The sequence below is a fragment of the Hippoglossus stenolepis genome, chromosome 19, assembly GCF_022539355.2.
Source record: "Hippoglossus stenolepis isolate QCI-W04-F060 chromosome 19, HSTE1.2, whole genome shotgun sequence".
In the NCBI taxonomy this organism is placed as follows: Eukaryota; Metazoa; Chordata; class Actinopteri; order Pleuronectiformes; family Pleuronectidae; genus Hippoglossus; species Hippoglossus stenolepis.
In genome coordinates this window covers 20,269,740-20,294,739 of record NC_061501.1, presented here as the reverse complement: position 1 = coordinate 20,294,739, position 25,000 = coordinate 20,269,740, and the positions used below count along the sequence as shown (strand labels likewise).

General features: G+C 46.3%; 2 protein-coding genes across 4 annotated transcripts in view; one reads left to right on the top strand and one right to left on the bottom strand.

Annotated features, from left to right (window-relative positions):
• The window catches only part of LOC118098560 (transmembrane protein 200C), a 4,778-nt gene extending 2,752 nt beyond the window's left edge, over positions 1-2,026 (top strand). The window contains exon 4 of one of the 2 annotated variants that reach the window (XM_035142523.2): positions 1-2,026. This exon is cut by the window's left edge and continues 304 nt beyond it. In XM_035142523.2, the coding sequence (XP_034998414.1) occupies positions 1-771 (771 nt within the window). In that variant the 3' untranslated portion in view covers positions 772-2,026. The other variant, XM_035142521.2, reaches the window with a different exon arrangement.
• Positions 2,027-2,080: 54 nt separating this feature from the next.
• Positions 2,081-25,000, bottom strand: part of LOC118098559 (piezo-type mechanosensitive ion channel component 2) — a 25,100-nt gene continuing 2,180 nt past the window's right edge. The window contains exons 3-56 of one of the 2 annotated variants that reach the window (XM_035142520.2): positions 24,354-24,443; positions 23,347-23,454; positions 22,939-22,981; positions 22,280-22,400; positions 21,460-21,712; positions 21,158-21,371; positions 20,867-21,014; positions 20,622-20,792; positions 20,384-20,498; positions 19,801-20,177; positions 19,466-19,571; positions 19,174-19,394; positions 18,571-18,719; positions 18,149-18,227; positions 17,970-18,064; positions 17,132-17,334; positions 16,896-17,053; positions 16,618-16,794; positions 16,427-16,540; positions 16,117-16,317; positions 15,833-16,037; positions 15,625-15,726; positions 15,136-15,313; positions 14,968-15,054; positions 14,509-14,665; positions 13,497-13,593; positions 13,219-13,384; positions 13,057-13,146; positions 12,488-12,576; positions 12,334-12,399; positions 12,036-12,148; positions 11,610-11,730; positions 10,307-10,378; positions 10,047-10,213; positions 9,408-9,937; positions 8,964-9,269; positions 8,788-8,889; positions 8,392-8,548; positions 8,110-8,292; positions 7,846-8,026; positions 7,294-7,393; positions 7,067-7,214; positions 6,888-6,975; positions 6,665-6,791; positions 6,309-6,467; positions 6,050-6,197; positions 5,317-5,505; positions 5,148-5,240; positions 4,714-4,880; positions 4,454-4,570; positions 4,151-4,230; positions 3,813-4,026; positions 3,490-3,631; positions 2,081-3,317 (exon numbers count right to left, since the gene is read on the bottom strand). In XM_035142520.2, the coding sequence (XP_034998411.2) occupies positions 3,216-3,317; positions 3,490-3,631; positions 3,813-4,026; positions 4,151-4,230; positions 4,454-4,570; positions 4,714-4,880; positions 5,148-5,240; positions 5,317-5,505; positions 6,050-6,197; positions 6,309-6,467; positions 6,665-6,791; positions 6,888-6,975; positions 7,067-7,214; positions 7,294-7,393; positions 7,846-8,026; positions 8,110-8,292; positions 8,392-8,548; positions 8,788-8,889; positions 8,964-9,269; positions 9,408-9,937; positions 10,047-10,213; positions 10,307-10,378; positions 11,610-11,730; positions 12,036-12,148; positions 12,334-12,399; positions 12,488-12,576; positions 13,057-13,146; positions 13,219-13,384; positions 13,497-13,593; positions 14,509-14,665; positions 14,968-15,054; positions 15,136-15,313; positions 15,625-15,726; positions 15,833-16,037; positions 16,117-16,317; positions 16,427-16,540; positions 16,618-16,794; positions 16,896-17,053; positions 17,132-17,334; positions 17,970-18,064; positions 18,149-18,227; positions 18,571-18,719; positions 19,174-19,394; positions 19,466-19,571; positions 19,801-20,177; positions 20,384-20,498; positions 20,622-20,792; positions 20,867-21,014; positions 21,158-21,371; positions 21,460-21,712; positions 22,280-22,400; positions 22,939-22,981; positions 23,347-23,454; positions 24,354-24,443 (8,186 nt within the window). In that variant the 3' untranslated portion in view covers positions 2,081-3,215. Of the gene's footprint in view, positions 3,318-3,489; positions 3,632-3,812; positions 4,027-4,150; positions 4,231-4,453; positions 4,571-4,713; positions 4,881-5,147; positions 5,241-5,316; positions 5,506-6,049; positions 6,198-6,308; positions 6,468-6,664; positions 6,792-6,887; positions 6,976-7,066; positions 7,215-7,293; positions 7,394-7,845; positions 8,027-8,109; positions 8,293-8,391; positions 8,549-8,787; positions 8,890-8,963; positions 9,270-9,407; positions 9,938-10,046; positions 10,214-10,306; positions 10,379-11,609; positions 11,731-12,035; positions 12,149-12,333; positions 12,400-12,487; positions 12,577-13,056; positions 13,147-13,218; positions 13,385-13,496; positions 13,594-14,508; positions 14,666-14,967; positions 15,055-15,135; positions 15,314-15,624; positions 15,727-15,832; positions 16,038-16,116; positions 16,318-16,426; positions 16,541-16,617; positions 16,795-16,895; positions 17,335-17,969; positions 18,065-18,148; positions 18,228-18,570; positions 18,720-19,173; positions 19,395-19,465; positions 19,572-19,800; positions 20,178-20,383; positions 20,499-20,621; positions 20,793-20,866; positions 21,015-21,157; positions 21,372-21,459; positions 21,713-22,279; positions 22,401-22,938; positions 22,982-23,346; positions 23,455-24,353; positions 24,444-25,000 lie in introns of both variants that reach the window. The other variant, XM_047337862.1, reaches the window with a different exon arrangement.

The window sequence follows — 25,000 nt, the reverse complement described above, 5'->3', positions numbered from 1 at the left end:
GGTGGTGGAGGAGGAGGAGGGGGAGCGTTGTCAAGGCAACAGTTGCTTGGCAGCAGCGGAGGAGGCAGTGGGGGCGGTGATAGGGGAGGAGGCTCTGTGTTCAGTATCTACCAGAATACCCCTCCCCTCGACTCCTCCTCCCACATATTACCCCTCCCCACCAGCTTCAGCCCGCTTCCCCCTCCCCTACAGAGGGGGGGGCTCAGCTTCTTCACCTTACCTTTACGCCGCCCGCCCCCCGCCACCCCCCGCCGGAGGCACTCAGCACGGGCCAGGACAGGGGGAGGTGAGGATGAATGTCTACCACGCCCACTAAGCTACTGCACCACCCCTTCACCCCGACCCCTCCAGGAGGCGCCGTTAGCAGCTTCCTGCAGTTCCTCCAGCCTCCACAGGGGAGCACCAGGAGGCTCCCAGGCCCTCTTCCTCTCCTTCTCCTCCCTCACCCCCTCCCACCTGTCTCTCTCCTCCCTGTCTCACCTCCTCTCCCCCTCCTCCCTCCCGATGAAAGACCCTCCTTGCAGGAGGCAGAGCCTGCCGACCGGGAGCGTCACCATTGGTTACAGGAAACTGACACAAGGAGAGGTTGCATCCTTTGAGTCGACAGAGATGACATCATTACACCCTGTGACCTCACAGAAGTCAGAGGAAATGACATCACAGAGGAAGTACTCAAACAGGGAGAAGCTGAGGATGATCACTCAGCTGATGAGACATGATGACCAATCAGGAGCTGACTCACTGACTGACATTACAACTCTGCACTCGTGACTTTTAATGATGTCATCGTGACATCGCAAAGATTCTGGATCTAAAATCAAAACAAACTGTTACCAATGGTAACCAGTGTCTCTATTTAAACACACGATGAAGAAGATGATGATTACAGGTTGTAAACGTCTCGCAGCAATAAGGCGTCTTCCAGACAAAAGAATGATCGCAGGAATAATTCTTTACGAATTCATGTCCATGTGGAGCCCTGGGGCCACCTAGAGGACGGGTGGAGCCATGACAGGTTCTGCTCTTTGAGGGGCCCCAGGTTCGTCCATCTCCACTGGTTATTCAACATTAGTTATAAACATATTCATTTATTAGTTCTGTTATAGAAAAATATCAGAAGAAGTTTTTGTTCTTCTCTGGCTCCCTCTGGTGGAGGCGCTCTAACACTACACTTCAGGACTGAAGGTGTGGTTGGCTCAGGGGCTCCCAGGGGCTCCCAGGGGCCCCCGAAAAGGTTAGTGAAGCCCTGCTGTCATTTGCAGAATTGTTTGAATTTGATTCATTCTGGAACTTGTTTTCATGGTGCAAGTGTGATGTCATGAATATGAGCTGATCTGATTGGACAGACTGTGCAGCATCATGAAGCGTTCGTTACGATGCTGCGGGGATTTAAACTCTGACAGAAAAAAATGAAAACAGCAGGAAACTGTAACATAAGAAGACCACATTTAAAACCAATAGCTCCACCTGCAGGTCAGCGAGTTGAAGTGTGCGCTGCTCCTTTAACCTTCAGCTGATCAGAAGTGAACATAAACTAGCATGAAAACATCCAATAATCATGATTCATTTACAACCACACAATGTTTGTGTTTCAGGGTTAAAAGCTGAATGAGTTCATCTTTTATAAACTTGAATAAACTGTGACTTTAAATTAGTTCATTAAAAGGTTTCAGGATCTGAACGTGAACGGATTCGTTGTTGTCAAAGTGAAAGTTGTAGCTTCACGACCTCTTCCACTTAAAAACAAACGGTTTCATGTGAAAAGCACAAAACACAGACAATTATTTTAAAGTTTGAAGCTTCAGAAAAAAGCTGCTTCATTTCAACTGAAACATTTTCATCAGTGAATCTCAATAAAACTCATGAACCTGATGATGGTGTTTCGAGGTTTGTTCCAATGTTTCCTGATGTTACAGCTTCAATCTGACTGTGACTCTGTGACTCTGACTCTATGACTGTATGACTCTTTGACTTTATGACTCTAAATCTGTGACTCTTTGACTCTGATCTTGGACTCTATGACTGACTTAATGACTTTGACTCTGAGACTCTGAGTCCGAAACTCTTTGACTCTTTGACGTAAACACAATCTTTTATTTTCACATCTTCACTGTTTTTTTCACAGGACACTGAGTTTACAGGTAAATATCAGTCAGGTGACAGTGACATCATCGGTCAGGTGACAGTGACATCATCGGTCAACACCTTCACTGTAAAACTACTTACTAATTTTACATCGATCAGAATCACTTCCAGTTTTCTGTCACTAGGAGTCGATGTGGAATAAATATTAACTGTGTGTGATTCCAGTGTTTTGTTGTGAGTATGTGAACAGCTGTTCTCACCATCTTCCTTCTGATTGGTGGGCGTGTTCACAGTGACAGATCCCTGACCTGTGAGGGCGGGGCAACTTACACCCTCATTGTTTCAATTGGGTCCTGGATTTAAGTTTGTTTTTAACAAGCAGCTGACACGAACCTATGATACAACGAGGAATCAAACACTGAACTGACACCGAGATGATTTACTGCTAATGAAGGACGATACAGAGCCAATGGTACGACTTATGTAGATCTGACGTAGATCTAGAGTCGACCTCACATAGATTATCAACACTCTAAACAACACTTTGTATTGATAAAAAATAGAAATATTTAGATATTAATGTGTTTGAATATTAATCTCTACTTTTATATATCGATCATTATATTTTAATCCACCCCCTCCTGTAAACATGGCTCCTACTATGACATAAGTATATCATGGTATGACATACCATGATATAAGTTCTGGATTCTCTCGATTTGTTTTATTATTTTCCATAACATTTAAATGTGACTTAGAAGTCACATTTAATGATTCCATGTTCTCCAGGATGTGAAGTTTCCCTGCAGTTATTCATAATCAACAAATAATACTGTAATAACGCTGCCTGCTGTGTGACTGTCCTGAGTTTAGATTCAATAGAAGGTCATCGTCAGCCTTAGCTCCGCCTCTCAGCTGTTCCTATTGGTCACCTGGCTAATAGGTGAGTTCTCTCAAATGAACCTTTCAACAAATTTCTATTGACGTCCATGTTTGAGTTCCAGCCTGATGGTTCCTTTGGCCTTTGCAGTAACATCTGGAGAACATCTGGTGAACGATCCCCGAAGGTTCCTTCAGTAACGGTTAAAGAATGTTGAAGGAACCACAGGTTGATTCAGATGATGATGATGTCATCGCCGTGTCCATTTGATCAGAGTCTCAGGTGATCGATACAAGAAGATCAGTTTGGCGTAAAGCTCCTCCTCTAACTCCAGCTCACCTGTCTCTCTCACCTGAAAGAGCCAATCACATCGCAGCATGTCAGCCAATCAGATTCAAGCATCACATTAACACACACAACTCTAATCAGATTATCACAGCAGCTAAACGAGTTCGACAGTGAAACTGATTCAGTGAACTAATGAGAAGAATCGTGTTATAAAAGTGATGATAGCAATGTGGTACCAGGAAGATGTCGGTGCAGAGTTTGAGGATGCGGTCGACACAGGGCAGCTCCTCGAACATGATCGAGTGACTGATCCCGCTGAAGAATTCTCTGACGAACTTCCCGATCACCAGAACCACTGACGCATACAATCCCATGATGCTGCGGGGGGAGGGAAGAGTGGGGGGAGGTTTGTTTCTTTACTTTTTTATTTTGACTTCAGTACTTACTGTCACTATAGTAATGATTACTGCATGAAGGAATAGTACTCTGTGACTTTAGTGACCATATGGTAATAGTAATCTATTACTTCAGAAGTACTGTACACAGAGGTAATAGTTACCCATATCCAGCCAAGAAGCCGAGACTCGGAGGACTGACTTTATCACTGAACACAAACAGCTGAAGCCCCGCCTCCCTCTTGTCCTTCAGGGAAGCCCCGGCCTGAACTGGCACTAAGCTGGCAGCCGGTTGGTCGACAATCCACCACTCCCGGACCTCTCTACTCTGATTAGTCGACCTCTCCAGAGCCAACAAGATGTCCTTGTAGCGGTCATCTGATTGGACAAGAGAAAAGAGAAGCCATGTGATTGGAGGAGTGGATTAAACAAATTTATAACAAAATGATCTAAAATCAATGTTCGTAACAAAGTGTTTGCATCAATGTAAAAAACATCAAACCTGCGTAAAGTTGTTGGATTGGTTTGGCATTGGAGTCGCTCGGAGCTCGGATGAAACATGGAAACACTTCCTGTATCACCCTGACAACAACAAACACACAACTCTTTTAATTAACATTTGTTTAATGTTTCACTGATTCATCAGTAACGTTTCATCTGATCTGAACTGCTCAATGCTACATCAGCTAGCTTAGCATTGAGCAGACAGGAATTGTTAGAGGGAATGCTGGCAGACATGTTTGTAGTGTTTCAGTCTATCTCAAAGCTGCTCTGTTGCTGGGAGGTCCCCCCCCCCCGTACTCACACAGGAAGTGTCCTGGTCCCGTTCAGCAGCTCGATCAGCTCCAGGCGAGTCTCATTGTCCAGGTAAGTCACATGTTTACCTGATGCAAGCTCCACCTTTGCCCCCAGACTCAGGTTCCTGTTTAAAAAAAGCTTTATTCAACTGGTGAACGATCAGTGACGTGCAGCTGCTGAACGCTGGACAGTCCAGGTACTTCTACTACTAGAGATTATCAGGTATGAGTCGGTATTGATGTTTGATTATTGATCATGAGAACAAACCTCTGAATCGTCCAGGACAGGGTGAGGGGGAAGTGGTCGAGGTTGAGCACCTGGCTCAGGTACTGTCTGCTGGGCGGACTGATGGTCCACAGCGAGTTACTGCTGCCCTGCAGCTCCGCCACCGTCACGTCGTCACGTGTGTACGCCTCGAGGAACTGCAAGGCACTCTGGGAAACACAGGCCACAGAGTCACTGCAAGAGTGTAACTGTAGGAGTAATGCTAAAACTGCTAATACTACTGTGAACACTGCTAATACTACTGCTAATAGTAATAGTAAACTGCTAAAGGCTCATTTATGCTCTACGTTAAACACGGACACGGACCTTCTGGAAGTATAAATGCAGTGATGGTCGGTACGTCTGAGACGTACGCATTCAATTTTGTACGTAAAAGGAAGCATAAATTAGACTTAATAGTTTAAAGGAGAACTTACGGGTGTGTAACTGTAGGAGCTGACGAAAGAGCTGAAGTCTTCCTGAGTCAAATCCCTGAGCTGATTCTGCTGTGCACTCATGGTGAAGATGGGCTGTAACAACAACACTAACACTGGTCATCGTGCTGCTAATCGAATAATACAGGTGAGCCAGGACAGGTGTTTCTACCTGGAAGCCTCCGAGCGTGATGGTCAGAGAGATGTCGAGCGGCCGGTTCACGACTCCAGCCACAGATTTAATGAGCGACATGAAGAGCAGCGGGAACCACACGATGCAGATGAGTAAGAGAACGATGAGGCCGCCCATCCCGTACTTCACCACCCGCTTCTTCTTCTGCCCCCGAGGCTGAGGGTACCTCTGTGGACACACACACACTTCATCCACTGCTACACACACACACTTCATCCACTGCTACACACACACACTTCATCCACTGCTACACACACACACTTCATCCACTGCTACACACACACACTTCATCCACTACACACACACACACTTCATCCACTGCTACACACACACACTTCATCCACTGCTACACACACACACACTTCATCCACTGCTACACACACACACTTCATCCACTGCTACACACACACACTTCATCCACTGCTACACACACACTTCATCCACTGCTACACACACACACTTCATCCACTGCTACACACACACACTTTCACTGCTACACACACACACTTCATCCACTGCTACACACACACACTTCATCCACTGCTACACACACACTTCATCCACTGCTACACACACACTTCATCCACTGCTACACACTACACACACACTTCATCCACTGCTACACACACAACACCCACACACACACTTCATCCACTGCTACACACACACACACACACACACTTCATATACTGCTACACACACACACACACACCTTCTCTGACTCCCTCCAGCACTTTAAGACGAAGCAGTGGGCGTAAACATCCTCCACACAGATCCATGAGGACAGAGACAAAGTGGTGTCCGTCCAGACCCAGTCCATCACCGCCCTCAACTCTGTCAGGAAGGGAACCAGACGGAACCTAGAGAGACAGACAGGTAGAGACACAACCAGGCACAGAGCTTACTACATCCTTTTCAGGTCATTGTGCTAAGCTAGGCTAACAGGGCTTCAGGGTTGGGGTAGGACTCACCCCTGGAACAGGAACAGGTTGAGGTAGTTGTGACTCTTTGTCAGGAAGTTTCCCAGAACTCGTGTTGGGTAACCAGATCGAATCTGATAGGCCGACAGACCAAAGTACACGCACTTCACAAAGTACCAGAGCTGAGCCACCAGGTTCTGATTGAAACGTCTGGAGACGCAGACGAGAACAGAAACAACACTGACGTTCACGTTTGTGTTTGTAGAACTGAGACTGAATTACCTTAACTTAAATAATCTTCAAACAAACCATAAAACTCACTTTCAACTTGGTTTAACTTGATTTATTTATCAATTCAGTTTAACTTGAGTTCTGTTGTTAACTAGTCTCAGGTATAGGTTAGTTACCTCTCGGTGACAGTCGGCAGGATGAAGAACATCCAGAAGTGGATCCCAAAAACCAGAATCACCTGAAACACTAACTTCCCCAAAACTGTCTTCCTCAAATACAGAGCCCTGTCTATCACCATGGTCCCTGCAGACAGACAGTAAGGAAGACAGTGAGACAGATCAGCAGTGAGACAGACAGATGAACAGACACACAGGTGAGACAGTAAGACAGTGGACATACCAAACTGGATCAACACCATCACCAAGAACGCTTCAGGAACCTGATCTTCTGAGAGGGAGGAAGTGATGTCAGCAGCCGCCGAGTGTTTCTACGAATCATTAGAATCAAATAAAAGTGAGTAAAGTTTCAGCTCAGATTGAAATATTGTTCGTAAACATGGTTAATGAAACCAACTTTACTCCAAAAGCCCAGAAGCCAAAGACGATGATGATGAAGTCGACGGTGTCTGCGAGGAACATGAGGACATAAACGTCGGTGACGGCGCTGTACTCTGGTTGGACGAGAGCTCTGAAGAACTGACAGGCCGGACGGTAAACTGACATACACCTGAGAGAGAGAATGATCATGTTGAGTGTTCTGTCCACACGAAACAAAGACAGGACAGTTAACGGCAGTGTTAGCATACCTGCTAACAGAGAACTCCTTGACTCTGATGGAAACTTCTCTGAGTTTCTGCAGCAGCAGATCAAACCTGCTGAACTGCTGAGGTCTGGAACTCACACTGCCTGAAAACACAGCAACTGATTTTCATTCTCTACATTTTTTCAAGTACCTTTTCAAAGTCACTTAAGCTCTTTCATTTAACTGTGAATAATAAGAAATTGTCTTTGAAGCCTGACTTAGTGGCCCCCCCGGTATTTTTATTTTTACTTCCATATATTTTCAACAGGGTTAAGGTTAGTGCTTTGGTTTCATCTTCGAGCCCCAGTTATTTCTGATGTATAGAAATGATCCACTCATCGTATCTGTAACTGGTGAAAACATCAGACAACTCTGATCATGAGACGACATCCAAAGAAGCTTCGATCGGAGTGATGGGACGTTGAGCTGCTGATATATGAACGTTACCATCTGGAACCAGAATCTTCAAATGTTTGAAATCTGATCGTTTAAGATTCTGTACTCTGTCCTGAAACGTTCATTCGTTATTGTTGTTTTTAGGTGTATTTGATTCTACCTGCAGGAGAGCGCAACTGGGTGGAGCTGGAGCGCGTTCGTCTCCTGCCTCGCCGTCGGAGTGTGTTGGCGAGGTCAACCCCGTCACTGGAGGAGGCACAGTCAGCAGAGTCAGTCTGGTGGTTGTGGTGACGGAGGGTGTCGGCTTCCATGCTAATGGTCTGATCCCAGAGTCCGTGGCACTGTGGAGGAGGAGCCAGCTGTTGTAATTCAGAGTTTTTTACCTCGAGTTCAGTTCTGCGGTAGAATAACTTGTGATTTTTACCTTGAGTGTGGCTCTGTGGTAGAATAACGTGAGCAGCTGCAGCAGGTCGTACAGGACGTAGCCTTCCTTCTTCTCCACTCCGAGGATGTTTGGGGGGTGAAACGGTTTGGATCGGTCCACCTCCAGCTTCTGGTTAAATGGGAAGAAACCGAACTGGAAGAAATACTTGATGACGATGGTAACCTGGGGACACGGACACACAGACAGATATACAGTAGAACCAGTTATATATATTTATAAACTATTAATATTCAAAAGATAAAGTAAGAAAGAAACAAAAACCTCAGTGTAGATGATGGCCGTCATCCAGAAGGTCTTACTGGGTCGAGGGACGGACAGCATCGCCCAGAGAAACACCAGAACCGGAAGTACTAATGTCAGACAGCTGGCGGACACCATGTGGTTCAGAACGATGACCAGGTAACACACAGTCTCCGACCTGCCGGTGAGTGGAACCCATGTTTAAACTGTCCGAGGAACTCATTTAATGTAACTTCTGATAACCTGATTGTTTCAGTATTAAGAGTTTTAAAGTTTGGTGAATTTCAAAGATAAACGTCTCACAGAGAATCTACGGAGCCTGTGTCCTCAGGGGACACTGAATGTAAAGAAGATTATCGTCTGCATGGTGAGAAAACTGAGCCGAGCTTCTGTGGCGTTACCTGTCGGACAGTTTACCTGGCTGCCAGGATGTTGTAGAGGGCGTAGCACAGCTGGAGCAGCTGAGGCTGGTTTCCATAGAAACGGTCTGATGCCTCCAGCTCATCATCATAGAAAGTCCTGAAACACAGACAGACAAAGTGTTGAGTTACAGCAGGTGTCAGGGGACTGATCTTTGACTCACCTGTCCTCACCTGTTCCTCAGCAGCTCGCTCGCTGTCAGCTCCTGAGTACGAGACGTCAGCGGACAGGAAGTGGAGGCCGAGTCAAACAGAAAGTCGTTGGTTTCCCTGGGAGTCAGCAGCCACTTCCTAAATCCTGACTCCGCCTCCCCTCTCCTCCTCCTCGGTCCATCCTCCCTCGTCTCCCTCACTTCCTCCTCATGGAGGTCGAGCCCGATTGCGAGGCTGTAGGAGGGGGGGAGGAGGAGGGAGGAGGTGCTAGTGAAGGTCTGCGTTGGCCGTGTGTCAACAGGAAGTGGCTGGTTCCAATCTTCACAGCTGTTCAAACAGAGAGAGGCACATGATAAAACAGGTCGCTAACTGAGTCATGCTAAGCTAACCTCCCACAGAATCATAACACTTGATCAATATATCAATACATCAATATGAATTTCTGACGTCGCTCCAGCAACCCACCTGTGTGTGCGGCTGATCTTTTCTTCCTCTGACGATAAAGACGACAGAGACTGGACCCTCTCCATCCTGGACAGTTTGGGTCGTGATCTTTGGCTGGTTTTAGCCACTATGCCTTCTGGGACATCTTCTGCTGGGACTGTTGCTGGCCCTTCTCCTGGTTCATTATGACCATCTGCTTCTGGTTCTGTTTCAGGTGGACTTACTGTGGTCTGTAGTCCACCTGGGTCGTCTTCGGATCCAGTTTCAGGATGCGGGTCTGAACCGATTGATCCTAGTCCTGGTTCTTGTTCAGAATTTGGATCGTCCTCATCGTCTGAGTCTGTTTTGGGTTTCTCTTCTTTCTCTTTGGTTGTTTGACCTCCAGCTTCTTCTTCATCTGTATCAGGACGTCCTCCCTCTTCATCTCCTCCCCCCTCTCTTCCTCTCACTGTTGCATCATGGGAACTGTAGTCCAGACCCGACTCTCTTGATGTTTTCATCATCTGCTCTTCGTAGTAAACGGTGATTGCCTCTCTAGTGGGCAAGTTACCCTGATCAACCAAACAAAAAAGAGGGAGAATAAACATGAAGCAGGTCCTCCATCTTTGTTGTAGTTCACAGCTCACCCCCCAGCAGGGATCTGTAGTCCTGGGTGTGTACCTGTTTGGCCTGTTGTGTTAGCATGCAGTGCTCGATGCGGAGGACGGTGGAGATGTCAACGTGTTCCTGACACAAACCGCTGAGCCAGGCAGTCAGAGAGTCCAGCAGAGCCGACAGCAGAACCCAACAGAACCGCAGTGTGTTGGAGAGCCGATGCAACACTGTGTCTGAAACACATCACCTCATCGTTCACCGTGGACCAACATGTTTAAAGCGACAGTTTTAGTTTACTTCAGGTGAGTAAATATAACATCTGCTACCTGAACCCTCCTCTTTCTCCTCTTCCTCTTCACCATCCTCCGTCTCCTCCGTCACTTCTATGACTCCAGCTGCTGCGGAGGAGGAGGAGTCAGAGTCATTGGTTTAGGTAACAACTCTATGCAGATGACACACAACACTTCAAGTCACTCTCTTGTTAACATAAATACGTTGGTTTTGTGATGAAGTATAATTAACATCTCCAGTGAAAAGAACCTTGACTAAACTTATTTGGTTTTTATACATTTCTCATGTTACGTTCTTTCTGTTTATATCAGTGTTTTAACTTTTTGTTTCATCATTATGTAAATCTTCCTCTGGTCTTAGTGGTTGTTATTGTTATCACTAGAGCTGGTTTCAGACCAGCAGGTCAAATCCAGAGACTCGTCTCCAGAGCTTCTCCAGAGTTTGTGTTTCACAGCTGAACAACTCAGCAGCAGGTTTTCTGCACAGACTCGTTCACAGCATCAGATCCTCCTCATGGTTCAGGTGAGAGGGGGGGCAGCCGGGTGCAGCAGACAGAGACAGGAAGTGACGTGTGACCTCTGCTGCAGAGGTCATGTGATCATGTTGACATCACCTGACACCTTCAGCTCTGATCACCAAGAACTCTCTTCACATCTTCGTCTGTGTCTTCATCGTGTGTGTCAGCACTTCTTCACCAGAGGTTTGTTTTAGTTTCTTCATGTTTGTGTCCCGTGTTAGAAGCTCCCCCACTCACTCAGTGAATCAGTGGAGGATCCTCTGCTGTGTTCACACTGCTCCTGGATCTCGACTTTATACAGGAGCTCAGGAGGAGGAAGACAAACTGAGTCTGATCCTCCAGAGAAGATCCAGAGAACTGAGGAGCTCAGTCTGAAGCAGCTTGTGTTTTCATGTCGTTCGTCTGTCAAATTGTTGTGAACAGGATATCTCAAGAACACTTGAGGGAATTCATTCAAATTTGGTACAAACGTTTAAATCAACTGAAGGATGAACTGATTATTTTTGTAGTCGAGGGTCAAAGGTAAGTGGTCACTGTGAGCTCATGTTTTTGTGAATGAAATATTTCAGAAAGTGCACTGGTTGGGGAAGGCAAACAACAGCAGGAAGGTGGTTCTAGTTCCCGATGTTTTTAACTTCACATTCAGTTTGAGACTTTATCTTTTGACCCAGAGTCCTGACCATGTTATTGACTTATTGTGTCCTGTAACTCAAAGGACATTGTGAGACCTTATCTATCTGACATCAGAGGACGTTTCATTAGTTCACTAGTTCTTTCTGAATGTTTTATGCTGGGTGGACATTTATCCTCCCCCTCCTCACCTCCTTTCTTCTCCTCCTTCCTGCTCCTTCGTTCAGAGGAATTCTTCTCCCACAGTTTCTTCTGGTTGTTTCGAGCTCTCATTGCTGTTCTGGAATCTGTTATCCAGGCGTGGTAAACAAACTAATGGAAACAAAGATCATCATCACATCTTGTAAATTATTTGTTGGTGTTAAGTGAACTCACGCATTCATTGAGTTCATTTAAGATAAACCCCTCAGAAGGTTTGACTTGTCGTGTTTTTGAGCAAGTTTGTATCGTTGTGGTGTTAATACAGATTATTATTATTATTATTATCTTATCTAATCCTTTTTCAGCAGAATCTTGCGTTTGTTCTGTCTAAACATATAATAAAATCAGACTGATTTTGGCTCATTTGCGCCCTCTAGCTTTCGTGACAGATATATGTGGTCGTCATGGAGTCGAACCTGGAAGGCTGACTTCTCAGGCTCCGCCTCCTTCTTCTCTTCCACCTTCTTTTCTTCATCCTCCTCTTCCTCACTGTCTGTCTCAAACAGGTAGTAGTCCCCACTCCTCACCACTGCAGACAGACAGGTATGGACAGACAGATACAGACAGACGGGTACAGATATAATATTTTCAGAGCTTCACTGTGTTCACTGTCTATATATTATGTCTGTTATTATTTGGTTTGATACAAAAAAAGTTGAATTGAATAAAAACGTGGGTGTGAATGGTGATGATGTCAGAGGTCATGTGACTCACTTGAGGCGTGGTTTACCCAGGGCCTCCACCAGTCCTTCTGCTTCTGACCCTTCTTGTTTTCTTGACCTACAAATCAAACACAACAGCTGATTCTGTGATTGACAGCTGTGTGTCTGTCTGTTACCATGACGACAGATGATGTTTGTTTACAGACCGTCGGTGTGGCAGCTGTCCTGAGTTAAACTCAACATTTTCTCTTTTCCTCTGCGAAACTTCTGCTGTCGAGACTTGATCCTTTCCATCCTGAAGCAGATAGACAGGAAGTAGTTCAGGTCAGACCACCACCAGGAACTGGTTCTCTGTGTTTTGACTGGTTCTCTGTGTTTTGACTGGTTCTCTCTGTTTTGACTGGTTCTCTGTGTTTTGACTGGTTCTCTCTTTTGACTGGTTCTCTGTGTTTTGACTGGTTCTCTGTGTTTTGACTGGTTCTCTCTGTTTTGACTCGTTCTCTGTGTTTTGACTGGTTCTCTCTGTTTTGACTGGTTCTCTGTGTTTTGACTCGTTCTCTGTGTTTTGACTGGTTCTCTCTGTTTTGACTCGTTCTCTGTGTTTTGACTGGTTCTCTGTGTTTTGACTGGTTCTCTGTGTTTTGACTCGTTCTCTGTGTTTTGACTCGTTCTCTGTGTTTTGACTGGTTCTCTCTGTTTTGACTCTTTCTTGGTGTTTTGACTCGTTCTCTGTGCTGGATATGTTTTGGACAGGTCTTTGCTGTTTGTGTCTCACTGTCTCTTCAGCAGGTCCATAGACGTCTTCTCCACTTCCAGTCTCGCTCTGACAGCTTTCACTGTTGATGCCTCGAAGAGCTCCGCCCCCCTGAAACAAACACATGTTAACATCATGTGACTGTCATGTGACTGTGTGTGTGTGTTTTGATAGGTTTGTTACCTGGAGGCCAGTAGTTGTGTGTTCTGCAGGTCCAAGACCACATACAGGAAGTAGTGACTCCTGAAGACTCGTCTTTGCAACAACAGGAAACAGAAACAGACTCCGTCCCAGATGATACCCGCCTCGTCGCTCGGTAACTCACACTGTTTACTGCTCTGCTGCTCCGCTGCCAACAGCAAGAACAGAGATGACAGATACAGACAGAGAGACAGACAGACAGACAGACAGACAGACAGACAGACAGACAGACAGACAGACAGATGGATGGTTTTACGTACGTTTGGTGTATCCTTTGATGGTGCACGCCAGACTGAAGAGCTGAATCAGCCAACAGTGATTCAACACCAACGACTTGATGAAACCACACGCCAGGATCTGAGAGAGACAGGCAGGGAGACAGAGAGAGAGACAGGTAGGGAGACAGAGAGAGAGACAGGTAGGGAGACAGAGAGAGAGACAGGTAGGGAGACAGAGAGAGAGAGACAGGTAGGGAGACAGAGAGAGAGACAGGGAGACAGAGAGGAGACAGGAACAGACAGAGAGAGAGACAGAGGGAGAAGACAGAGAGAGACAGGAGGAGACAGAGAGAGAAGAGGGAGAGAGGAGAGAGACAGGCAGGGAGACAGAGAGAGAGAGAACAGGCAGGAGACAGAGAGAGAGAGACAGGCAGGAGACAGGGGAGTAGGAGACAGAGAGAGAGACAGGTAGGAGACAGAGAGAGAGAAGGCAGGAGACAGAGAGAGAGAAGGAGAAGAGAGAGACAGAGAGAAGAACAGGAGACAGAGAGAGACAGGTAGGAGAGAGAGAGAGACAGAGACAGAGAGAGAGAGAGACAGAGAGAGAGACAGGTATGAGACAGAGAGAGAGAGACAGGAGACAGAGAGAGAGAGACAGTCAGGGAGACAGAGAGAGACAGGTAGGGAGACAGAGAGAGAGACAGGCAGGGAGACAGAGAGAGAGACAGGCAGGAGACAGAGAGAGAGAGACAGGGAGACAGAGAGAGAGACAGGTAGGAGACAGAGAGAGAGAGAGAGAGAGACAGTCAGGAGACAGAGAGAGACAGGAGACAGAGAGAGAGCAGGAGACAGAGAGAGAGAGACAGGAGACAGAGAGAGAGAGAGACAGGGAGACAGAGAGAGAGAGCAGTCAGGGAGACAGAGAGAGAGAGACAGTCAGGAGACAGAGAGAGAGAGAGACAGGTAGGGGAAGATATTTAGAGAGACTCCTCGTGTGACTTTAAATTCCATATGTATGTGATGTAATGATGATGATGATGACGATGTGTCTCACCGACAGAATATTTTTCATGGTGATGACAAACACGTTGTAGCCGATCAGACAGTCCCAGTAAACCAGGATGGATTTAACTGGTTTTAGTAACAGTTCTCCTCCGACCAACAGGAAGTAGAAGCAGGCGACCAGGTAACCCATACAGAAGATACTGATCCTGAAACAAAACAGCACGGTTGAGTTGTTTCTACATTTACAACAATTCATCCTTTAATCTAAATTTGAACAAAAACACAAAATATTTGCTATAAATTTGAGTAAAGTCCCAATTTTTTAATTTTGCATTTAAATTTTTCAGGGAAGCAAACATTTTCAAATCTCACTGTGCAGGTTTCATCTAAATAATTTGGATTAAAGCCGGAGTTGATAATCGTGGAAATGCAAGAGCAGTTGTTTAAGCTTCATCAGTTTTTATGATTTTATGTCAAATTTAGAATTTGACTTAATACACCTACTCACCTCGTTGTCCCAGTGACGAAAATGATGGTGAGAACAAACCAGAACATGTAGCTGAAGATGATGACCTTCATCATGTCCAGGTAAGACCTGAACAAATAGAGAGAGGTCAGAGACACAGACGGGTGGACGGGTGGACGGGTGGACGGGTGGACAGTGGGCGGGGTTTACCTGCCCAGCGTGAAATCAGGAACCGCGTTGAGCCGGAGTCGTCTGAGGACATCACAGATCTGTCCGTCGTCTCCGTCCAGCTCACTGTTGTCGCCTGCGAGGATCTGAACCGTCGACTGAAGCTCCTCCTCAAACACCTGCAACTGCAGCGACGCCCCAAGGAGGAGCAAGAAATCATCTGAACGGTCAGGAAACACAATTCATGAGGTTAGGTGTTACGACACGTGTGATGGTCAGGTGTTCCGGACACGGAGAGGAACCAGTTCAAAGTTCAACATGAATCTTGAATCGTTTTCTTACATTCTTACATTTTTTTGTGTAAATTTGGTTAAATTTGTTTTTGTTGACTCGTGATTCATTAATAAAATGTATTACCAAAATTATTTTGTTTTAAAATATAAAATCTACTTTAACAGAATGTCATTAAAATGATTTTATGGGAACTCATTATTTTACACTGTGTGATGATGATGATGCTGGTGGCCTTACAGAGGAGGAAGAGTGGGTTGGGTGGTGTCAGGTGATCAGGAAGGAAGAGCCATTTCACCACGTTAGAGTCCATGTTGGAGGCCGGAGGTCTCCAAGGATAATCTGAACATCACAACAAAAACAGATGGAATGTTTCAGAATAAAACTTTTAATAAAACTTTTAGTGAAGTTAATAATCCCAACACTTTGTCTTCAGGTGAGTTTGTACCTGCACAGGCAGCAGGAGGGAAACCGATACACAGAAGGTACTGGAAACACAACAACCCAGACAGGAAGTAGCAGTATTTTGGCCACACTGAGGCAATGCACTTCCTGCTGCGACGTGATAGGACAGTGATGAGGCCAAAGGCATGGGCTACGGCAAACAGATCCATCCGCTGACCAATCACATTTACAGCCAACAGGAAGCAGGTCTGAGGGGGAGCATGGGAATGTTTTTATTCAAAACCAATAGCAAGTTAGGTTGTTGCTGTGGCAACATGAGCGTCTCACCTCCAGTCCAAACTTGTAGAAGAAATAGTTGAGGAAATATTTAAGGCAACTCAGAACATTGTCGTCCAGCTGACGCCTGGTGATGTCAGGAAACAGCGTTCTGGTAGGGGGCGGGACTTTCTTGTGACGGAGACGGTAGAGTTGCTGGTGTCGGTAAACAGTCACCTCGAATGCTAACAGTCCTAACATCATCAGGTTATACTGTGAAGACAAAGACAAGTTAGCATGATGCTTCGTTATCATCAAGCTGTACTGAAAAATATCAACACTTTCAAACGTTTTATTGATTGCTGATGTCATCACTCCTCACCCTCAGGTAGTCGAGCAGTTTTCCGTCTGTTTTGCGAAGCCCGACCCACTGGGCGGGGTCAACTGGACCAGAGTACAGAGCAGATTGAGACAGGATGGTGCTGGAGTTATCTGGCTACAGAGAGACAGACAGGTGAGAGACAGACAGACAGCTGTACAGGCAGACAGGTATGATGATGTTGCCATGGTTACCATGGTGCAGTTGGACGAGTATCTGATTGGCTGAACGACGTTGAGTTGGTATAACATCTTACAAACAGTCACCACACAGGTCCAAACTGTACAGACTCCTGACAGTAGGGGGCGCCACGCCCTGCAGGGCAGAGCCACGCCCACACATAGCACAAACAGCATGTTAAAGACACACACCTGAAGAGAGAGAGACAGGGTGGAGAGACACAGAGGTTCAACACACATATCTGCAGAGAGACGGACAGAGAGACAGGTAAATATGACAGACAGACTCAGACCTCTTTCACAGAGACCCAGATGATGTAGGAGGAAACAATCTTGACAATGTGTAATTCCAGGAGCCACCAGATGAGGCGCTGCAGTCGCTGCATGGAGAGGAGGAGGCGCAGGAACAACACAGAGATTCGATCCACCACCAACCTCCAGGAGACCAGCGCTGAGGAGGAGATATCAGAGTCTACTTCCTGTTGCAAACTCAACTCCTCTGTCTCAGGTGTGACGATGTCGAGTTTACCTGTTATGTGGTCAGAAAGGGTTTCCTTTTCAAACACACAGGGGTAATGTTCCTCTTCCTCCTCTTCCTCCTTTATCCCCTTATCTTCTCCCTCTATCTCTCTCTCTCTCTCCCTCTCTCCTTTTCTCTTCTCTTCCTCCAGGAGGAGCTGAGGAGCTCCGCCCACTGACAGGTCGACCAGGCTGCCATCAGAGTGAACCAACCTGCAGAGAGAGAGACAGGTGAAGTGAGACAGGTGGGCACAGAGCTTGTTGTAGAGGTCTTTGGACTAGAGACTAGATGTAGAGGTCTTTGGACTTGTAGTAGAGGACAGGGGACTAGTGGTAGAGGTCTTTGGACTAGAGACTAGTGGTAGAGGTCTTTGGACTTGTAGTAGAGGACAGGGACTAGTGGTAGATCTTGACTAGAGACTAGATGTAGAGGTCTTTGGACTTGTAGTAGAGGACAGGGACTAGTTGTAGAGGTCTTTGGACTAGAGACTAGTGGTAGAGGTCTTTGGACTTGTAGAGGGACAGAGAACTAGTTGTAGAGGTCTTTGGACTAGAGACTAGTGGTAGAGGTCTTGATGAAGCTAGACTAGTGGTAGAGGTCTTTGGACTAGTTGTAGAGGTCTTTGGACTAGAGACTAGTGGTAGAGGTCTTTGGACTTGTAGTAGAGGACAGGGGACTAGTGGTAGAGGTCTTTGGACTTGTAGTAGAGGACGGGACTAGTTGTAGAGGTCTTTGGACTAGAGACTAGTTGAGAGGTCTTGGACTTGTAGTAGAAGACAGGGGACTAGTGGTAGAGGTCTACTCATCTGAGAGCTTTGATTGGACAGATTCAGTGTATGTGTGATACCTGGTGATGATGCTGTTGTGTGTGTCCACCACAGTCTTCAGGTCGGTCAGCTGCAGGAACGGCTCATGGAAGTAATGCAGGTGAACTATACACACCTGCAGAACAAAGACAACAACAGTCACGTCTGTCATGATGATACGATGTGACTGTGTTTGATAGAAGTGTGTCTGAGTGAGCACCAGTAAGAACGCAGCAGGAATGAAGATCCTGGTGAAAAGAACCGGAAGTGAGAACTTCTCCAAACCAACATCCTCCAACCTGGGAAGACAGAGAACCAATCAGAGAACCAATCACATGTGTACCTGTGTGTGTACTAGTGTGTACCAGTGTGTGCACTCGTGTGTACCAGTGTGTGCACTCGTGTGTACCAGTGTGTGCACTCGTGTGTACCAGTGTGTGTACTCGTGTGTACCAGTGTGTGTACTTGTGTGTACCTGTATGTGTACCTATGTGTACCTGTGTGTACTTGTGTGTATCTGTGCGTGCCTGTGTGTACACTGTGTGTATCAGTGTGTGTACCTGTGTGTTTACCTGTGTATTTGTGAGTATCTGTGTGTGTACCTGTGTGTACCTGTGTGTATTTGTGTGTACCTGTGTGTACCTGTGTGTACTGAGTCCAGTGTAATAACTCCAGGTGTGGGGGGATGAGGGAAATTGAAAGGTGTAGACCAGGATCAGAACCAGCATGGAGTAGACCACCACAGCTACCCAGAATCCCCTGAGCAAGGCACGCCAGCGCTCATAATTCAACTACAGAGGCACAGACAGGTGCAGTTAGACGGGTGTAGATTATTATTTCAAATGTCCAATCAGTGATATCAAACAGTAGCCACGCCCATTGCAACAATTCTAACAGAGGATGGACGATGAGATTTAGAAACCATCAACTGCAGAAGCAGTAACATGCAGTACTTGTACCTGTGAAGAGCAAAGCAGCAGAGACTTTGATATTACATGTAGAACTGCAGTAGTGCAGTCACTAATACAGCAATAGTAATGTACAGTAGTAGTACCTGCAGTACCTGCAATACTAAAAGTATTTGCAGTACTTTTTTTAATAACAGGACTTGCAGAACTTGTATTATTCGCAGTATTTACAGAGCTTGTATCATTTGCAGTATTTACAGTACTTGTAGTATTTGCAGTGCCTGAAGTATTTGTTGTATTTGTAGTACTTTAAGTACCGCAGTACTTGTAGTTTTACCTGGTACAGGGCGACGCAGCACAGGAACATCACCATGTAGATGACTTTATAGAGAACGATTTTTCCTTCAAAACTAACGAAGAAGAACATCGTTCCGCAGACGTAGATCCAGTATTTAACAAACATCCTGGTTACCACGGCAACCAGAGCTTCCATCTGAACGGCTCCCCCCAGGAGCAACACCTCCTCGCATGACACCTCCCCCTTCTTCAGGTCAGGCTCTGCTCAGACAGACAGGTGATCAGTGAGACAGACAGGTAATCAGACAGACACGTGAAGACAGGTGTCTCACCCTCCACATGGACAGTGATGGTAGACAGCTTTGTGTCCTCCTGTCTCTCGCTCTTCTCAGTCAGCGCCTGACGCAGCAGCAGCCAGAAGGTCAGAAGACACAACAACTGCAACAGCAGATCAGATTACAGTGGAGTTACAGTCTGATAATCAGATTACAGTAGAGTTACAGTCTGATAATCAGATTACATTAGTTACAGTCTGATAATCAGATTACAGTAGAGTTACAGTCTGATAATCAGATTACATTAGTTACAGTCTGATAATCAGATTACATTAGAGTTAACAGTCTGATTACAGTGATTGTAGTATTAGTAGTAAAAGTAGTAGTAGTACCTTAGAGGCGAGCTCCCTGCAGGGGACGTCTTTTCTGGGGAACAGTCCGGGGACTTCCTGGATCGGAGGGAAGCTGTAGATGTACTGTAAGATGACCAGCAAGTTGCCATAGGCAACCAACCATGGTGATGACATCAGTGTGTACCGGCGACGCTCTCGCATCATCCAGAGGACACATGACCACAGCAGCAGGACACACGTTAGCCAGGACACGTATGTGATGGACCACGCCATCATGGAGATCAGAGCACAGATGTAACTCTGTTTGAGGAGGAAGCTGAACGCCATGGAGGCTGCACTGACTCCGCCCACCTCGCTCCTTACCTCCCCCTCCTCCTCCCATCCGTCACCTTCAAAAACACACGTTTCCAAGGTGTCTGCGACATGAAACAAGAGGTCACATGATGTAAGTTCAGATGGAGGTCGAGTGAAGAAACAAGAATCTGTGATAACAGGAAGTTAAATCCATCAGATCAACGCCAGGCCACGCCCCCTCTGCTCAGAGAGACAGGTACTTTACTGACTTCTCTTGATTGGATTATTATTTTGTACCGAAACCTACCTGTCTAAACCAAACACTGACCTGATTGGCTGAGAGAGTATTGAGGCACAGAGTAAACATCCAATCCCAGGGCAGTACTCTGTGTGTGCGGGGTAAAAGAGTCAGAGGGGCTGTCATTGGTCGACGACGACAGCACCTGCTTAACAGAAATGCGTTTCCTGATCGTCACAGTTAAAACTACAAATCCCATCAGGCTTGATTATTGATTAAACATATGAATAAAAATGGATCACTTTTATATATAGATTTTTGTCCGTACGTCTGTGCACTCAGGTCGATCGTGAGCTCTCCACAGCTCTCTCCGCCTCTCTGCTGTGATGTCAGCGATGACCTCATCACTCAGGTTACTGGTGGCGGTGATGATGTCACTGCTCCCGCTGACTGCTGACACCACCCTCTTCACGCCTCGCCTCTCGTCACCAACGATCAGCTGAAACATGTGACACCCGTAAGCCAATCAGATCTGCAGAACACTATGAGTGTGTATCACATCATCAAGGTCACCTGGTTCCTCCACAGCGCCGCCACCGTGTGAAAGAGCAGCAGAAGCGTCAGAGGACTGAGGAAGTGAAACCAGCTGAGCTCAGCATTCATGTGCAGCCTCCAGGGGGCGCTGCAGTCCACCGACACCAGAGACACCAGGCCAAACACACTGCAGAGCAAACCACCAATCATCAATTACCAAGGTGTGTGTTACCTGGTGAAGGTGTGTGTGTGCGTTACCTGGTGGAGGTGTGTGTGTGTGTTACCTGATGAAGGTGTGTGTGTGTTACCTGGTGAAGGTGTGTGTGTTACCTGGTGGAGGTGTGGTTGGGAGGCCACGCCTCCTGTAGGGACGGCAGCTGGTAGCAGTAGAGGAGCAGGAAGTGGGAGGAGCAGTAGACCAGTGACATCACAGACACACACCTGAAGAGGAGGGGTGGGACCTGACCCGACCACGCCCACCAGGTGCACAACAACTGGAAACAGAGCAGGTAAGGGAGGGAGGAGAGGGAGGGGCATATGATACCTGGAGGGTCGGGCGGGGGGTTCCATCAGTTCTGGATTCTATTGGATTCTATTGTTACCTGTGAGATTCTATTGGATTCTATTGTTACCTGTGAGACCCAGCAGAGCCGTCAGCAGAATTTTCCCTCCCGTCGTTGTCATGTGTCCAATCATCTGTCTGCTTTTACAAACCAGTGATTCGAGTTCAACCAGAATCCTGTTTCTGCTGCCGTCCTCCTCTTCTTCATCCTCTTCATCATCCTGTTCTTCATCCTCTTCTGCTACCCCCCCCCCTCCCAGCACAGAGTCCTCCTCAAACATTAGCTCTTCCTCCTGACGCTCCTCCTCTTCCTCCTGCTGAGACTGAAACAGGAAAAGAAGAGGTTTGGTTTTACTGGAGGTGTTTGCACACGTGTATCCACCTGTGGACATCTTGGTCCTGCATATGGACACACTGACGTCTGAGAGAGACAGTTATGAAGAGTGAGGAAGAGGAGGAGGAGGAGGTCTGGTTTCATGTTCACAAACAGACTCCGACAGAACCAATAATCAGCTGATTGAACTTGAAATGTAATCATTATACCCTGAGTGTGCGTGTGTGTTCGTGTGTGTGCGTGCGTGCGTCGGTGCGTGTGTGTGTGTGTGTGTAATGCAGTCACATAACGAGGTTACAGTTAATAAATATCTTACTGAGTTACACACTAATACAAAACAAACCTCGTTACGAAACAAGACGGGAAAACTTAATTAGGTTACACCTGCTTCATTAGTGTGTGTGTGTGTGTGTGTGTGTGTGTGTGTGTGTGTGTGTGTGTGTGTGTGTGTGTGTGTGTGTGTGTGTGTGTGTGTGTGTGTGTGTGGGCGTGCGTGCGTTTGTGTGTTTGTGTGTGTGTGCGTGCGTGCGTGCGTACGTGCGTGCGTGCGTGTTACCTGTGTGTGTATGTCGGCGTTCAGTCTCACAATCAGCCTCCAGGTCAACAGACTGATGAACAACACGCCAACATCTGGAAACACCTGTCTCACTGCAGAGCCTGCATCACTTCCTGTCAGACTAAGAAAGAGAGAGAGTGATTGTGTTTGATTCAAAGACGTAATGTAATAACTGGTTTCTATTAAAATATCACACACACACACAGACTGAACACCGACATTCTGGTAAGTTTACGACCCACTGTATCTCCTGACCCACAGGTGACATGTAATGAGTCCATGATGATGACTAAAGTAAGTGTGTTTGTGTGTGTGTGTGTGTGTGTAGGTGTTTCTAGAGACATGAAGTCCAGACAGAGAGACTACTGAACCTCCTACTGCTTAAACACACACACACACACACACACACACACAGGACAAACACGTCTCCTCCAACATGTATGAAATTATACACTGATGTTTGACTTTTACAGGAGCTGAGTCAGCAACACACATACACACACATGTCTGAGTCTGGTTTTCTTTAATGTGTCAATAAAGTTTAACTGAGAACAGACAGAACAGTTGAGTTAGTGTGTGTGTGTGTGTGTGTGTGTGTGTGTGTGTGTGTGTGTGTGTGTGTGTTTGAGTGTCACTGTGTGACATGGCGTATGTCTTACCTCACCAGGCCAAGCTGACTGAGAGCTTTTTGCCATGATGTACCTGCAGGTGAGCAGACAGACAGGTGAGGAGTCAGACAGGTGAGGAGTCAGACAAGTGAGGAGTCAGACAGGTGAGCAGACAGACAGGTGAGCAGGCGGAAAGGTGAGGAGTCAGACAGGTGAGGAGTCAGACAGGTGAGGAGTCAGACAAGTGAGGAGTCAGACAGGTGAGGAGGCAGACACACAGGTGAGCAGACAGAAAGGTGAGTAGACAGACAGGTGAGGAGTCAGACAGGTGAGGAGGCAGACACACAGGTGAGCAGACAGACAGGTGAGCAGACAGACAGAAGGGGGGGACAGACAGAAGGTGAGCAGACAAACAGGTGAGCAGACAGACAGGTGATCAGGCAGACAGGTTCATCTCACAGTTGTAATCGGGCTGCAGCGTCGCTGTCGTCAGCTGGAAGAACGACTGCAGTAACAGGAAGAGGAAGCTGGACACACTCACGGCCATCACACAGCGACTCGTGTTACCTGAGAGACGGAGACTTTACTTTGAAAAACTCAGACAGGAAGTGATTTCTTCAGTGAGTCACTTGCAGGAGGAACACTGATAAAACTCTTATTTTGTTGAGTTTGTCTTTTTCTGCTGTTTTTTATCAAAACGTTTCATTTCAGTTTAATTTGTATTAAACGATATGAAGAACGAGCAGCTGTGAGCATCCACCGGGGGGGCTGATGAGGAGACGTGAACAAAAGAAGTTATAAAAGATATTTACACTTTAGTTTCTCATGTTTGAAACTTCTGTTTGTTTTTATTACCCCCCATCACATATCCTGAACCCGCCCCCCAAGGACGACCTCTCTATTCTCTGTGTTTCCTTCAGGAAACATGGACATCCTGTCATCCCCTGACTGCGTGTTACTGTGTGTGTTACTGTGTGTTACTGGTGTGTTACTGTGTGTGTTGTGTTTACTGTGTGTGTACTGGTCACAAACTGTATGTTCTATTCTCTCACTGACTCTAGATGTGACACTACTCAAAACATTCTTATTATTATCGTTATGATGATGAGAATTGTTATTATCATTATTATTATTACTATTATCAGTAGTAGTAGTATGTTGTTGTTATAATCAGTTCAGTCCCTGTTGTTGTGTGTTTGTAATGTTGTGTTCTTTTGTGTTGATACTTCAGAATTATTCCTCGTCGTTAGTGAGTCGTCCTCAAACCCGTCTACAATATCCTGTCACTAGTTTGTGTTCAGAGCTTTTTATAAACACAGTCTGTGGTGCAGAGTGAAGATAGAAAACTGTATGGTCACGGTTTGTCTGCACTTTTATACTCAATGTTCTTCATCAAATTAAATTCTCTTAATTACTGTTCACATGTTCGGTTTACAGATCAGTACTGATTGGTATTTGTAGCCTACCTGTGGAGGAGGCCGGGTCAGGCAGCAGTGGCAGCAGCAGCAGCAGGATGACGTAGACCAGAGAGAATCCATTGTACCGCAACACACACGCTGAGAACACAATCATCAATACAACAATCAATACTACAATCAATACAACAATCAATACAACAATCAATACAACAATCAGTCAATCAATTAATACACCGTTCTAGAGGGAAGCTGACCGTTCTGAACTCATTGCTGTGGAGCTGTTTCCTGCCCCCCTCCCTCCCTCCCCTCACACTGACAACATCTGGCTCTGTCTGTGTGTGTGTGTGTGTGTGTGTGTGTGTGTGTGTGTGTGTGGTTAGCAGTGAGTCAACACACACACCTCCCCCTCTCTCTGGAATGTGAATCAGTTTAAAGGGAAATTCCACCTTAAAACTGAATCTGAGGCTGTGTTTAGACCTGGTATTAACATCTGTCCTGAGAGATCCGATCACATGTGGCCAGTGTTGAGTTCCTGTGTTCACACCTCGTTTTAAATATGTCCTGAATGGGTCGGATCTCACTTCCCCGCTCTACATGCAAATTAACCAATATGTCATTTGTTTTAGTTAAGACCAAACAATGTTGTTTTGAATCAGTCTGAGTTTACAGATGTGACCGATGTCACTGTGTGTGTG